Source organism: Hordeum vulgare, chromosome 5H (genome assembly GCF_904849725.1).
Source record: "Hordeum vulgare subsp. vulgare chromosome 5H, MorexV3_pseudomolecules_assembly, whole genome shotgun sequence".
In the NCBI taxonomy this organism is placed as follows: domain Eukaryota; kingdom Viridiplantae; phylum Streptophyta; class Magnoliopsida; order Poales; family Poaceae; genus Hordeum; species Hordeum vulgare.
In genome coordinates this window covers 154,573,090-154,586,648 of record NC_058522.1, presented here as the reverse complement: position 1 = coordinate 154,586,648, position 13,559 = coordinate 154,573,090, and the positions used below count along the sequence as shown (strand labels likewise).

The following is a 13,559-nucleotide window of genomic DNA, read 5'->3' as shown; positions in this document are numbered from 1 at the left end:
AGCCAGTCGGCCTCCTGGTGGCCGACAGGAGGCCAGTCGGCCACCTCTTGGCCGAAAGGGGCTCTCCTTCCCTTCCTTCTTTCTTCTTTCTTCTTCTTCTTTCTTCTTCTTCTTTCTTCTCTATCTTCTTCTTCCTCCCTTTCTTCTCCTTGCTCTCGTTTCTCTCTTTCTCCCCCAGACGAAAAATCTTCCGATAAAACTACGTTTTGAACCGTGGTTTAGTTGCGTAAGTTTGAGGGAAGCCTAATCATCCTTCTCATTCGCGTTGCGGTGGTTCTTTGAAGCTATTTTTGGTGGTGGTGGTGGAGGTTGTGGAGGAGGTTGAGGAGGAGGTTGTAGTGGTGGTGGTGGCGGAGGTGTGGGTGAAGTTGGTGGAGTTGGAGCTGGTGGTGACGGTTGTTCTTGCTATCGGTGTTCGGTGTTCGTCGTTTGTCGTTCGTCGTTCTTCGTTTCTGCGCACGCTTCAAGGGTAAAATTATTTTTACTTCTGTGAATTAGTTTAGTGAATGTAGTAGTTTGAATATATTTAGTTGTCTGATAGATGTGGAAAAATATTTAGTGAGTGTAGTACTTCTCCGGTATTGTATATTTACTATATTTCATTAGTATAGCAATGGAGAACCATTTTCTTCTTAATCCGGAGATTGATAGTAAGCATCGTGGGAAGCTATTAAGTGAGCAGAAGCTCGTACCACTTGTCACTCGCACTTCGAAGTTTGACTGGAGAATACATCCACTGTGGGTTCAAAGGTAAACGTTTTATTCGTGAATTAGAAGCATTTGTAAAAAATGTACATTGTAAGTAACATGATTTACATGTTTTATATGCAGACTAAAATGGTCCGGACTTCTACCTTTCGCACGTCTAGTTGAGGGAACTGACACATCGAAGCACACAAGCATTGACGGTTCTTTGCTCACTTGCTTAGTTGACCGATGGAGGCCTGAGACCCACACGTTCCACTTTCGTTGGGGTGAGATGGCTCCTACTCTACAAGATGTCTCAATGTTGCTAGGACTTCCGTTGGCCGGAAATCCCATTGGACCGTTGGCAGACCCCCCAGAGTGGCAAACGGAATTGGGAGCACGTTTTTTGAATATATATGCTAATGCTCCAGTTCTGGCGTCAGAGCCACACGGACCTAAGTTTGACTGGTTACAAAAATTCAGGGTAATGTTCCTAACAACTTATCTTTCAATGCACATGATTCAAATTGACATGCTTCAAATTAATAACTAATACTTTCTCCTTGCCATATTGCAGATCGAGAATTTTCCAGGGTATCCACACGTAGAAATGAGTGATATACAGATTACTCGTAGCCTGGAGGCATACCTCATGTGGCTTCTCGGGAAGGTGATGTTCACTGAGAACCATGTCACCACTGTGAGTGCGCGCTACATCCCCATTGCACTAGAAATCGCGAGCGCTCAGGCACCGGAACAGATCACACCAAGGAGTTGGGGATCTGCGGTATTAGCAGCTACATACTGAGGTATGTGCAATGGTTGCCAGCTAACGACGCCCAAGTCGGCCATTCTTGGTTGCCCTCTGTTTTTACAACTGTGGTCGTGGGAGAGGTTCTCTGTAGGACGACCAAACATAGATATCGAGCATGGTTTTAATGAGGGCAACTTGTTAGATGTTGATAACATCGATATGCCTACTTTCGGCCTATGCTGGACGCGTCGCAAGGTATGTCTCCTTGTATAATATTATCCACATTATTTCTACAGTATCATTGAAACTGACTATTGTTTTACGCAGAGACGGTTTGCTAATGAACAGACTAGGCGAGCCTACACTGCACTGAATGAGCAGTTTGATACTTACACTGGAGTAATTTGGCAACCTTACACACAAGCAGCCAGACTATCGAGATATCCCGGTGGTATTTCTTATCTATGCACGAGAGATAGTGCTTACTGGATGACGAAGTCCAAGATTATCTTCGATGTCTTCGTTGAGGAGATGGCGCAGCAGCGGGTCATGAGACAGTTTGGTCTTAGACAGATGGAGAACCCACCCGCTACAGAGAACATGCTTGAAGCGGTAGTCCACAGGTATTATATAATTACTGCATAGTACATTATCCATTATTATGATCTATGGTTAAACAAGACCATCAATTGCAGGATGACAAGGAAGGGAAGCAACAAGACACAAGCTCAGTGGCTGATCCGGCTAGAACCTTACGTTCTAGAATGGAACACCGCCACTGAACGTGTTTGGCTTGAAGAAGGAGCCTTCAATCCTGCTGAATTCAATGCATATTTGGAGCAATACAGGAGAGGGACACGGCTACGCATTGTTCAGCACTCCAATACAGATGAGATTCCTGACCCGCATACGGCTGACACTTACCCGTCATATGATACTTCTGGATCAAGGCAGCACGCGGTAATATTTATTTTCTTTGCAAAATTCATCTTGTTGTTACGTAATTGATCATGCGTACTTATTAATTTGCACGACAATTTCAGGCTGAGTTGACATACAATCTTCATACGGACGTGATGAACTTTGAACGATCATTGTCATCTGGACCTCTTCTGCAAAGGTCTCAGGTTCAACCATGGATCAAGCGACTCGAGCAGAGGATAAGGGATATCTACAAAGTTATCACATGCACCCGCACTTCGGACGTTGTGCAACATCAGCATCCACGTCCCTCCGTGCATCGACACGAGCCGCGTCCCTCCGTTCATCGACACGATCCGCGTCCACGTGTACAGGGGGTGGAACCGACTGCCCATCCACCCCCTCCCGACCAGGCTGGTAGTTCGGCATGGCATCATCCACCCCCTCCCGACCAGGCTGGTAGTTGGGCATGGCAGCATCCACCCCCTCCCGACCTGGCTGGTAGCTCGGCATGGCATCATCCACACCCCCATCCTCCCTCATCCGCTCCTGGTTTCACGTTCCATCCACCTCCAACAGGTATGGTCCCTCCTCCAGGATCCTATGCATATCATGATGCGTCCGCGTCCGGATCCGGGTTCGGGAGTGAACCAGAGGAGCCAACAGGGCAGCTAGACATGTGGTCCGCCATGTATTCGACTCCTCCACCATGGCCCACACAGGATACACAGGATACAGATTAGGATCAGGGTGGGTCCGAGCTACCCCCTCGTAACATTAGGCCAGTGCACAGGTTTGGATGGAGTACGCCTCCAACACCACCAGAGCGTCGAGGGAGACGGCGTGATTGATGCACAGCTCTTGACCTTCTATGTATGATATTTATGTGTATTTCAGTAGCGTGTCACTACTGATGAGTTCGTCCCATAAAACTTGTCTATTGTCTAACGCCACGGTCTCTGGCGTTGCATAGTGAAGCAGCAACGCCACGGTCTCTGGCGTTTCTAAAAGGGTCAAAATGGATCAAAATGGGTTCATTTCATGCTCAAAATTGAGAGGAAGGTCAAAACAGTGAAAAAAAAGGAGTTTCCCGCCCAAAGGCCACCTGTCGGCTCAGAGGAGGCCGACAGGACCTGTCGGCTACGGGCAGGCCGACAGGCCCCCCTCCCCTGCCGACTGCCCCATCCTGCCACCTGTCGGCTAACTGGTGGCCGACTGCCACCTTTCAGCCAGTGGCAAGCCGACAAGTGGCAGTCGGCCACTGGGAGGCCGACGTTACAATATTTTTGAAAAAATTCAAATAAACACATTATTTTTCAAAAAGATTTAAAAAAAAGCAATATTTAAAAAAAATTAGCAACTAATCCTACCAAATGCAGAGTTTTTGTGTCTCTAAATTCTGACAGTACGCTCGTGCTCCTTATTTCACGCACAAGGAATTCTAGCAAAGTGCTACCCACGAGGATTACCAACAGCATGGTTGTATGCTGAGATAAATATTTTGGTGGAGACCACCTACGTTAGTTATATACTCCGCTAAAAAAAAATTATAACTAAAAAAATATAATATGCTGAGTATATGATAGTTATAAGATCCCGCTAAAATAATCAGGATTCACAAGACAAATGAAACATCCTTTAATTGGAAAATTATATGCTACTTCAACACCAACCAACGCAACTTAGCAACAACTGCTGGAGAAAAAACATCTTACCACCATTTCAGGATTGTACACTAGTCTAGTTGACAGACAACAACCATCACGAGGAACAAACAACTGGGACCTATTATTCCATGTAAACTGGATACAAGACCTATGATAAAATGCAGAAAGTCAAGCACAGCACAGATGATAATAATCTACGTCTGTTGTAATCGGTAAAGCCAAGGCAAGCATAACAGCTACTACTCTTCATCATCCACGCCAAGATCACGGCCACTTATCATTCAAGGGCACAGGAATGATCCTCTGTTTGTCCGGGTGCTAGTATACATGCATTCTGCGACCTAAAACGCAAGCTCGTAGCTTTCTTAGGACTGGTCAGCCAAGCCGCTCCCACCATCGTTATCGGCGCCAGTGCTCCTGTGGCTCTCGGTGCCAGAAGGCTCGGAACTGGCCCCACCTGCTGCATAGGCTGGTTGTTCAACTTGAGGGGCCTGGGGAATGCCATTGACAGCCCCGGGTCTCGCAACCATTTGACCAGCAAACGGAAGCATCTGAGCCTGTTGTTGCTGTAGTTGCTGCTCCTGCATCTGCTGAGGCGTTAGAGGGGTCCTCGGAGGGAACATTGGCACCTGTGACATGTAATGCCCTGCCCCTGGGGATGCAGCAGGTGGTGCCATCTGTATGCACAAGTAACATTAGGTGCATGCAGTAGAAAAAATATAGGTATACTGTATGTATGTTGGTCTAAGACATGACTAACCTGAGGACGGCTTACAGAGGTCTGTGGCTGAGTATCAGCAATCGCAGCCAAATACAAAAGATTCTTCTGAAGCTGAGCTTGATACCTGAAAGTTATATGGGAGATGAGTTGTGAGTATGCGTTTCTCCATATCCGTTTCAGAAGGAACCACACATTCACACAAGCAAATATTGTTACGTATAAGGAAACTTGTTGAATGCATCTATTATTACAAGTATAGAACACAAGACCGATTCAATGCAGTGCAAAGTAGATTAGGAAATGCAAAAACATGACGTAAAAGCAAAACATGATGTAATATTATGCCCCCGCTAACAAGAGAAAATACTAATAACAGAGAACTAAAACCTTCAATAATCAGAAAAGCAAAAACATGGCATGCTTAGCAACATTGGATTAGTGACACACGAGCAGAAAGGATGCACGAGCAAAGGCATCCAGAAGACCAGCACAATGGAACTGCTGATCTGGCACCCAAATAAAAGATTTTGAACGGGTACATGTAAGGCAATGTGGTACTTCTTAATGCTAAGCATAGTTAAAAAAGGCGTGCCTAAGCGAGCACTTAAGTGTGCCTAGGCTCTAGGCAGTTAGCGCATAACTGCACATAATTGCGCATAAGCATGCGCTTTGGTCAGAAAAGCGCAAGCCGGTGGCAAAACGCACAATTAACGCCTAGCACTTTTTGGAACTATGATGCTAAGCATAAAAGACAGCGAGACTCTCCTTGGCTGCTTGGGCGGAAGCCCAAGGATATTGCACCGCTAATCTTCGAGGCCTCAAGGAGGAAGCATTTGACGGTTCGGGAGGCACTCAAAGAGAATGCTTGGATTCTTAAAATTAGCACCAGCACCGCTTTCACCACTGATCACATTAGCGAGTTCTTCACTCTTTGGATGCTCCTGCATGACTTCCACCTCGATGGGCATGCCGAAGATGGTATCATTTGGAAGCATGCTAATGACGGGATTTAGTCGGCGGCCTCTGCGTACAAGGCTCAGTTTCTGGGCTTGACTCTCTCCCATGGACCGCATGGTTTGGAAGGCTTGCCCCCCCCCCCCCCCTAAGGTTAAATTCTTCGCTTGGTTAGCTCTCCAAGACCGTATTTGGACGGCCGGACGGTTGGAGAAGCGTGGATGGGACAATTGTGGCCTTTGCCAGCTTTGCAACAGAGAGCAAGAAACGGAGCCGCATCTCTTCTTTAAGTGTCGGTACACTCTTAGGCTTTGGAGATCCACCATCGAGAAGCTGGGCCTTCCTCATGTCAACACCTCCGACTCGCACCTTGATGATTCAACCATCGGGTGGTGGGACAAACGGTCTGATAACCGAAGGCCAAACTGAAGTGCAATGACCTCCCTCACCATGCTCATCTCTTGGACCATTTGGAATGAGCGAAATGCCAGAGTCTTTCGCCAAAAATTCGCTCCACCTTCGGTGCTTCTTACCTCCATCCTGGACGAGGCAAAATTGTGGGTTTTGGCCGGCACCAAAAAACTTGGGTCTGTAATCTCTTGTGAGTAGTTGTCATGCCGCTCAGGTGTCCTGTAAAACTCTAACTCTATTCTCTCCTTATTTAATAGATGAGGCAAATCTTGTGCCTCCGTTTCGAAAAGAAAAAAACAAAGTGAAGCTCATACTGTCAGAGTTGGCCTGTCTGCATGCCAGGCGGCTCCGATAAGGCAATACGCATGATATGGCCAGGATGCGTGTATCCAGGAGTATCAAGATTTTTGATTTTTTTTTAAAGAGGGAAAAGAGCCTATACGGTAGGGGGCAGGCTCGTGACATGGCTGGACACAGCAATGCGAGAGCGCAGCCGCGAGCAGGCCCAATAGAAGCCCACAAAGTCACGAACTAACCAAACATTGCTCTCTCGCTCTTTCTGTTCGACCGCACAAGGAAGCAGTGGATTGAGGGCAGGAGCGTGCCGCCACCGCCGCCTAGAATCGCCTCGCCGCCCTGTCGACTCGCCACGCCACCACCTCGGGTGACTGGACTCGAGCCTTCTCCACCACCGCCGCAAGAGAGAGGTAAGTTATTCCGTCGCGCGCGTGCGTGCTTGCTGTGTGCTTGGCTGCTTGCTATTGCTAGCTTATGTTGCTGCTTTGCTGCTACTGCCTACTGCAAGGGAGGGAAATACGACATGGCATCTGCAGGGAGTAGCATGGCAGCAAGCCAGTCTTCACTTGGTGGTACTGCGAGCAACATTATTGATGTTGAAGGCGCCGGTGAAGAGGCTGGGCATGGTGTGGGCAATCCGAAATATTTTGTCAAGTCTCTAAAACATCCTATATTAGTTTATAAAGGGAATATTCTCTAATTCCTCTGTAACTTCATATAAGACGTTTTTGACACTGTCATGGACTCTAAAAATATCTTATAAAAAGTTACAGAGGGATATTTTGCATACACCATGAGGACATTGATGATCATTCAGAACTTGAAAAGAGGCATGGAGGCACCCAATGGGGCAGTGCGCAAGTGAGAGCTATGTGCACTGGGCTGCCCTTTAGCTAATTGCCCGTGCGTTGCAACGGGGGCATACACCTTCTAATGGTTTAACATTAACCATGTGTAACATATACCTTTAGAATACTCGTGTACGGCAGTACTGTGGATTCGATTTACCTACAAATAATTCCTGCTCCACTAACCTCTCTCTCTTTCTTTCTCTAGAAAAACAAAGACATGATTAACCTTGAAGAAATAAACCCAGAGTCCAGAGGGAATAGAGGGGAGGACGGACGTGCATGTGTAGGTTGTAGCGGTCCGGTTTTCCCCTGGTTTTCTTGGTGCTCTAAGCATGGAATGGAGGCGGACAAAGGTTGAGCGAAATGGGAACGTTGTCTTTTTTAGGTAGTGTAGAAGATAGATGTAGATGTAGATAGATTGATTGTCAGAGGGTGTTTGGTTGGGCTTCCAGCCAGCTTTCGTCTACCGGCTTCTAAGCCAAAAGCTCCTATTTAGGGGCTTCGGGCTGCAGCTGTGGCTTTCGGCCTTGTCACAGCCGGAGCCGAAAGCCACAGCTGCAGCCGGAAGCCCCTAAATAGGAGCTTTTGGCTTCGAAGCCGGAAGCCGGAAGCTGGCTGGAAGCCCAACCAAACACCCCCTGATTTGTCGTGTATGGTAGTGAATCGGTTGGAGGCAATTTTTTATTGATGATTGATTTGTTTATTATGGCAGTGGATCTGCTGGGAGACATGTGGGTGCATCTTCAGGAAGAAAGGAGATGTGGTTAAATCAGCACTTACCAAACTGGGCGGGGTTGCGACCGGTACAAGGAAATAGAGAACCGTGGGAAAGATCCATCGATGGTGGGGCCCTGGGGGGATGAACGACATACTCCCTCTTAATAGTAGGGATAAAACTGAAGGACTATTTGATTTGTTATCACGATGTAGCAAGTGCCTCACCAGTTCCGAAATATTATATTTTACATGATTCGACATAAATTATAGTATAATATCTACCGCTATTAATCATTGCAAGCAGTAGTTTCCAAGTGCAGGAAACATTAAAAAAATTGCTTCAGAGGCAAAACAATAAATATAATATATATAGTAAGGCAGCTAAACCTTTGGCGGGAAAAACATAGTAATACTAAGTTCACGAACAATACGTGCTTGTAATAACTATTATGAATATTTAAGAAAACCGTGGTCATCCGCAAGATGCACAAGGTTTGATTGAATGCACTAGAACTTATCAAATCCACAATTTCATGTCCCTCCACTGCACTTATGTCTTCAAACCAAGGAAGGGAGAGGATACAGAACTTATGGTACCAACATCATGAGCCATTGGGTTGCAAACACAATGTAAATCCCCTAGAGGCACAGCACAAAGGTCGATGGTGATATCTTCTCTATCGATCAAAGCGTTAAGACACATAAAGAACCAAGTTGGTGCTCGGATGGTAACTGAAAATGGTTGGACGACCCTTTAACCACTAGGGTTTGGCTCCCTGTGTGTCACCTAGAGGAATATTTGTTCAGTGGTAGGGGAGACACCCGTCAATATTCAACCTCTGTGTGTCCAGTAGGTATTGTGTGAATACAAGCTAGTGGTGGTGTTCATATTTACATGTTGTACTGAGTGTTTCTAACACAGGGGCACCAAGACACGCTACCTAGTTTTAAAAGATAATCATACAATGGTCCGTTCAACCTTTTTCACTGGTACTCTAGACAGTTGACCTGTGGTTCAACAAAAATGTTTGGTACAATATATTTCCTTGTAATGACACCCAAAAAAACTTGCTAGGTTCAGTGGCCACCTCAGCCAAATTTGAGACACCAAGCGAAACATACAGTTTACAAATCTCAAGTATGTGCTTTTGCGTTCACAAATAATAGCAATCCATCATCAAAGAAGTAGTGTTTTTTGACTAACCATAACCACATCAATCATATCACATGTGGTAATGGCTAAGGGTGTTAAAGCAGAAATCCCAATTCAATTCACTGACAGCTCAGTTGCTCAAGCGGGCATTTTCTTTGCAAGCATATTATTTTACAGTTTTTTGCCTGCTTCATTTACTCAGCCAGTTCCAATATTTACTGTCGGCCTGTTGGGCGTCGGCTGGTCTGGTTTTAGTAGAACAATGGTACTAGCTAATGATAAATGTAAGAAGATAAGTAGGAACAGCTGAAGACGGCAGCAGAAACACAATAATTGTATTTTGTGCATAAAAAGCCAGAATACAAAGGAAAGCAGGATGGCTCATCAGTTAGCAAAATTAAAGACCATATTGAATTGTATAATCTTCAGAAAAAGAGGTTCAGTCCGTTACATACTGAGCACATTCCGCCAACTTTCCCAGGTTCTGATTTTCCAAGATAGCCAAAATTAGTTGTTTATTTTCATCCAGGTACTGCACAATGAATAATGCCAATTAGGGGGATTGGATAATTATAACAGGTCGTGTATAGAGATAGTAAATTCAAATAGAAAGCCAGGTGGACAACAAAATATAAATAAATAAATAAAAACAACACAGTGCAGCATTAGAAGTTCTATAGGTATGAACGAAAACACAAGAATTAAAGATCGAGACTACAGATTTTGTTCAATCATCTCAATGCCCAAATTATAAAACTAGAAAGAAGAAAGGACCACAAAGCATTAGTATAAATCTGAAGAACAAGAGATCATTTGGAGTTTGGGAGTCAAAAGTACAGAACTATATTCTGGGAGTGAAAATTTTTGGTCTGTTTGTTGCACAGCATAAGCATGAGCACCCTTGTTAACTTAGAAAGTAGTTCAAACGGAGTAAATCCAAGGTTGCTCTCAACATTTTTCTGGAGTAAAGCAACTTGGTCGAACAATGTGGGTTTTAGTTAGTCGAACGAAGCAAACCATACTCCATTTCCAGTAAGCAGTACATGCATCCAGCACGAAGCAAAAAATAAAACTTGTTTGAATCTAGCAAGACAGTAAAGGATGCATAACAGTAATTAGTTGCTAGTGACTGCAAAACAAACGCAACATTCAAAGATTGGCAGCTGGAATGGAAATAAGGCTAATAGGCTACAGAAGGATGGAGATAATACTATTAATTTATTGAAGGAGAATACTGGTACCAACTAAATCAGAAAAAAAAAAAAGCTATTCAAATCACATCAATATCGGTCAATAAGAACGCCATCTCTATTAATCCACCAGACGAAACCACGGCTGGTAAGGGCGACAAACGATCGAATATTTGGCCGGCAACAAACCCTTCAAACCCCACCTAGGAGGCACGCCAGCCCTATCGAGAGCTGACAGAGATGTGGAGGGGGAGAGAGGGAACCTTTTGGATCTGCTCGGTGCTGAGGCCGGCAGAAGGAGGCATCCCAGGCGCCGCCGCCGCCGGCGGCATGGGCATCGCTTGCTGCATCGTGGCGGCTCTCGCTTCCTCTTTGTTGGGCTGTGTTGGGAGGGTTTGGAGGGTTTGCCGGTGTAGGAAGAAACACAAAGCGCCCACCTGATGCCGACCTGCCCCCTAGAAGACTTCTCAGATACTCCTGTAATTTGGAAGTCAATTACATATATGCCCCTTGACATTTTGTCACGGCCTGTTTGGTTACCTTTACCTATTTTGGTCACTTTGCCTATATAGCCTAACTCAGCCTCAGGGTCGGATCCATAGTGGTGTCAACTATGCGGATGACCTATTTTTTTTATATAGATCTAGTATTAAAAAGAAAATCTAATTAATATTGGACAGCTGGATAATGGAAGCCTGAAGTCAAGGCGACGAGGGTGAGGCCAACATGATGTGAGCGACGAGCGCTGTCATTGAAATATGATGTACTCCTCGTGCAGTCATGCTATGTACAAGCGCTACATGGATCTGAGAAAAAAAGATCGCTACAGGTATAGGGATCGAGATCGAGCAGGGGCGCAGGGCAACCAGACTCTCAATCGTGGCTACATGAACGTCGCCTCCTCTCGTCGCCTAGTGTCCTCGTGTCGCCGCCTCGTGGTTCATGCCCTCGTCTCTCGTCAATTGGTCATTAGTGATTGGATCGATCGGAAATGGTAATTCGCATTCAGGCCGACAAGACGACACGGCACTACTGACGTTGCCTTCCTCGCCTCCTCTCTCAATTTTTAGATTCGTCAACGTTGTCTAGTCGAATTGATAGGTAACTGACTCCAGACTTTATGTGCTTAGCGAGTTCCATTTTTATTAATTTTGGGTCCTATTCCTAATTCCTAATTTTGTAATTAACTATTGACAGGGATCGTTACTTCATTAGAGATTGGTTCTTACCTCCTTGATTAAAGATCACGATATAGCAATTCTACTAGAGAGGACCCAAAACTAGGTGAGTTCGACGGTTCTTGACTCCTTAATGAAAGTTTTCATTTCAATTAATACTAAAAGAATGAGGATATTTAAATAAATAGCAACCACAGTTGGATATGTAAGACTTTTTTACATGTACAATTGTCATGTAAGACATTATATTATGTATGACTTTGCTAGTTAGTTTTTTTTGTAAGATAGACCCTAATTTTTAGTTCTGCAGAGGGTCTTGGATTTTGTCGGACCGACCGTCCTAGTGAGCCTCGTTGAGAAACCAAGTTTTGCATATTGTTTGTTTGCATGCATCCCTCCAACCTGGTTGAGCAGCAACATATGCATTTGTGTTTGGTTATCTATGTGTTTTGTCCAGATGTAAAGAGATGTTGCTTGGTTACATACAACACAAGTGATGTGGTAATCTCTTTTAGAAGTGATGAGGTTATCGGTACACACACAACAACAACGCTGGTAGAGTGTATGTGCGTTACCATGAGCCATTTTTTGGTATTGTTACATAAAACACGATGAATTTTTGGCCTGTACCAACGACATCGTCTTGGGACCTTTGTTGGTGCATTTTATGAACCTGGACATAATCCATCTCCATCTCTCTCATAGATGTAAAAATAAACATATATAGAAATAAATATTTTGTATTATTGTGTGCAACATATATACAAAAAGAAGAAGAATTATTTGTATGCATATTTTTTCTTATGTATAACTCGATTAGTTTTGTGATCCATCATAGTTATGTCACTAACTTTCTCAATCAACATTTTCAAAGCATCACCCAAAGCCATCGGTTTTTATCTCTGGTTTACAAAAGTAAAAATATATTAAAAAATATTATATACTAGCAATGAGAACAAATAAGTTAGTGAGATCTATTTGTATGGAGAATATTGAATATTACATTTTTCTGAACCAAGATAACTTATTTGGAATCACATGCCAACATGTGAAAAATACATACTAAACATATCAGCAATGAGAACAAGTATGTTAAGGAGATCTATTTGGGCGGAGAGATGAGGAACAATGGGGGAATTTGTGTTGCTGGGCGGAAGATTTGCGAGTTACTCCCTTCGTCGGCATGGGCCATTCCTCTAAACATGTCATCATCTTTGATGCACATGACCTTCCTCCTAGCCACACTCGAATCTAATAACCCCATGCTTCTTGTCCGTCGGTGATGCACCATTGTTGCTATTGTTGTTCTCCTTCCTTCTGCTACTATTGTTTTCTTCATCCATTCTATCAAACCGCCAACCTCACCCAGCCTAACCCATGCCATTACCACACACAGTTGACGAGTATTGTTACACGTCGCCTAGTTGATGTTGACCCCTACCCAAGTCACCATCATCGGCACTTGCCAACGCCACTCATAGTTGACGGACATTGATGCATACCGCCTTGCCACCCCCTTGCCTGAGGCGTCGCCTCCATCGTCAGTTGTGGCCTGACATCCCTCTAGACCATGTCACCATCATGAGCAGTCGCAACCTCCCTCACCACTCATTTGAATCCGTCCATGCATCATCGATGAACCGACTGTTGGGTAACGTAGCATAAATTCAAAAAAAATGCTACGCATATTCAGATCTTCCTATGGAGAGACCAGCAACGAGAGGGGTGAGTGCATCTTCATACCTTTGAAGATCGCTAAGCGGAAGCGTTACTAGAACGCGGTTGATGGAGTCGTACTAGCGGCGATTCAGATCGCGGTGTGATTCCGATCTAGTGTCGAACTACGACACCTCCGCGTTCAACACACGTGCAGCCCGGTGACGTCTCCCGCACCTTGATCCAGGAAGGAGGAGGGATAGGTTGGGGAAGATCTCCAGCAGCACGACGGCGTGGTGTCGATGGAGAGACGAGGTCTCCCGGCAGGGCTTCGCCAAGCACCGGCAGAGAGGAGGAAGAAGAGCAGGGCTGCACCGAGGGAGATGGAAAACTGTGTGTCAA

At 45.0% G+C, this 13,559-nt stretch overlaps 1 protein-coding gene across 1 annotated transcript; it reads right to left on the bottom strand.

The window, feature by feature from the left end:
• Positions 1 to 4,055: 4,055 nt before the first annotated feature.
• On the bottom strand, positions 4,056 to 10,757 carry LOC123394951 (GRF1-interacting factor 3-like). The gene is made up of 4 exons (XM_045089857.1): positions 10,587 to 10,757; positions 9,589 to 9,665; positions 4,790 to 4,874; positions 4,056 to 4,706 (listed from the first exon to the last, which is right to left on the bottom strand). The coding sequence occupies exons 1-4, from the start codon at positions 10,671 to 10,673 to the stop codon at positions 4,395 to 4,397; spliced, it is 561 nt and encodes a 186-aa protein (XP_044945792.1). The 5' UTR covers positions 10,674 to 10,757; the 3' UTR covers positions 4,056 to 4,394.
• Between the last annotated feature and the right edge of the window lie 2,802 nt (positions 10,758 to 13,559).

Coding starts and splice junctions, on each gene's coding strand:
- LOC123394951 (XM_045089857.1), bottom strand. CDS start 10,673: ATGCAGCAAGCGATGCCCATGCCGCCGGCGGCGGCGGCGCCTGGGATG. Junction 4,875..9,588: donor AAGTTGGCGGAATGTGCTCA/GTATGTAACGGA, acceptor TATAACTTTCAG/GTATCAAGCTCAGCTTCAGA. Junction 4,707..4,789: donor CCTCTGTAAGCCGTCCTCAG/GTTAGTCATGTC, acceptor TTGTGCATACAG/ATGGCACCACCTGCTGCATC.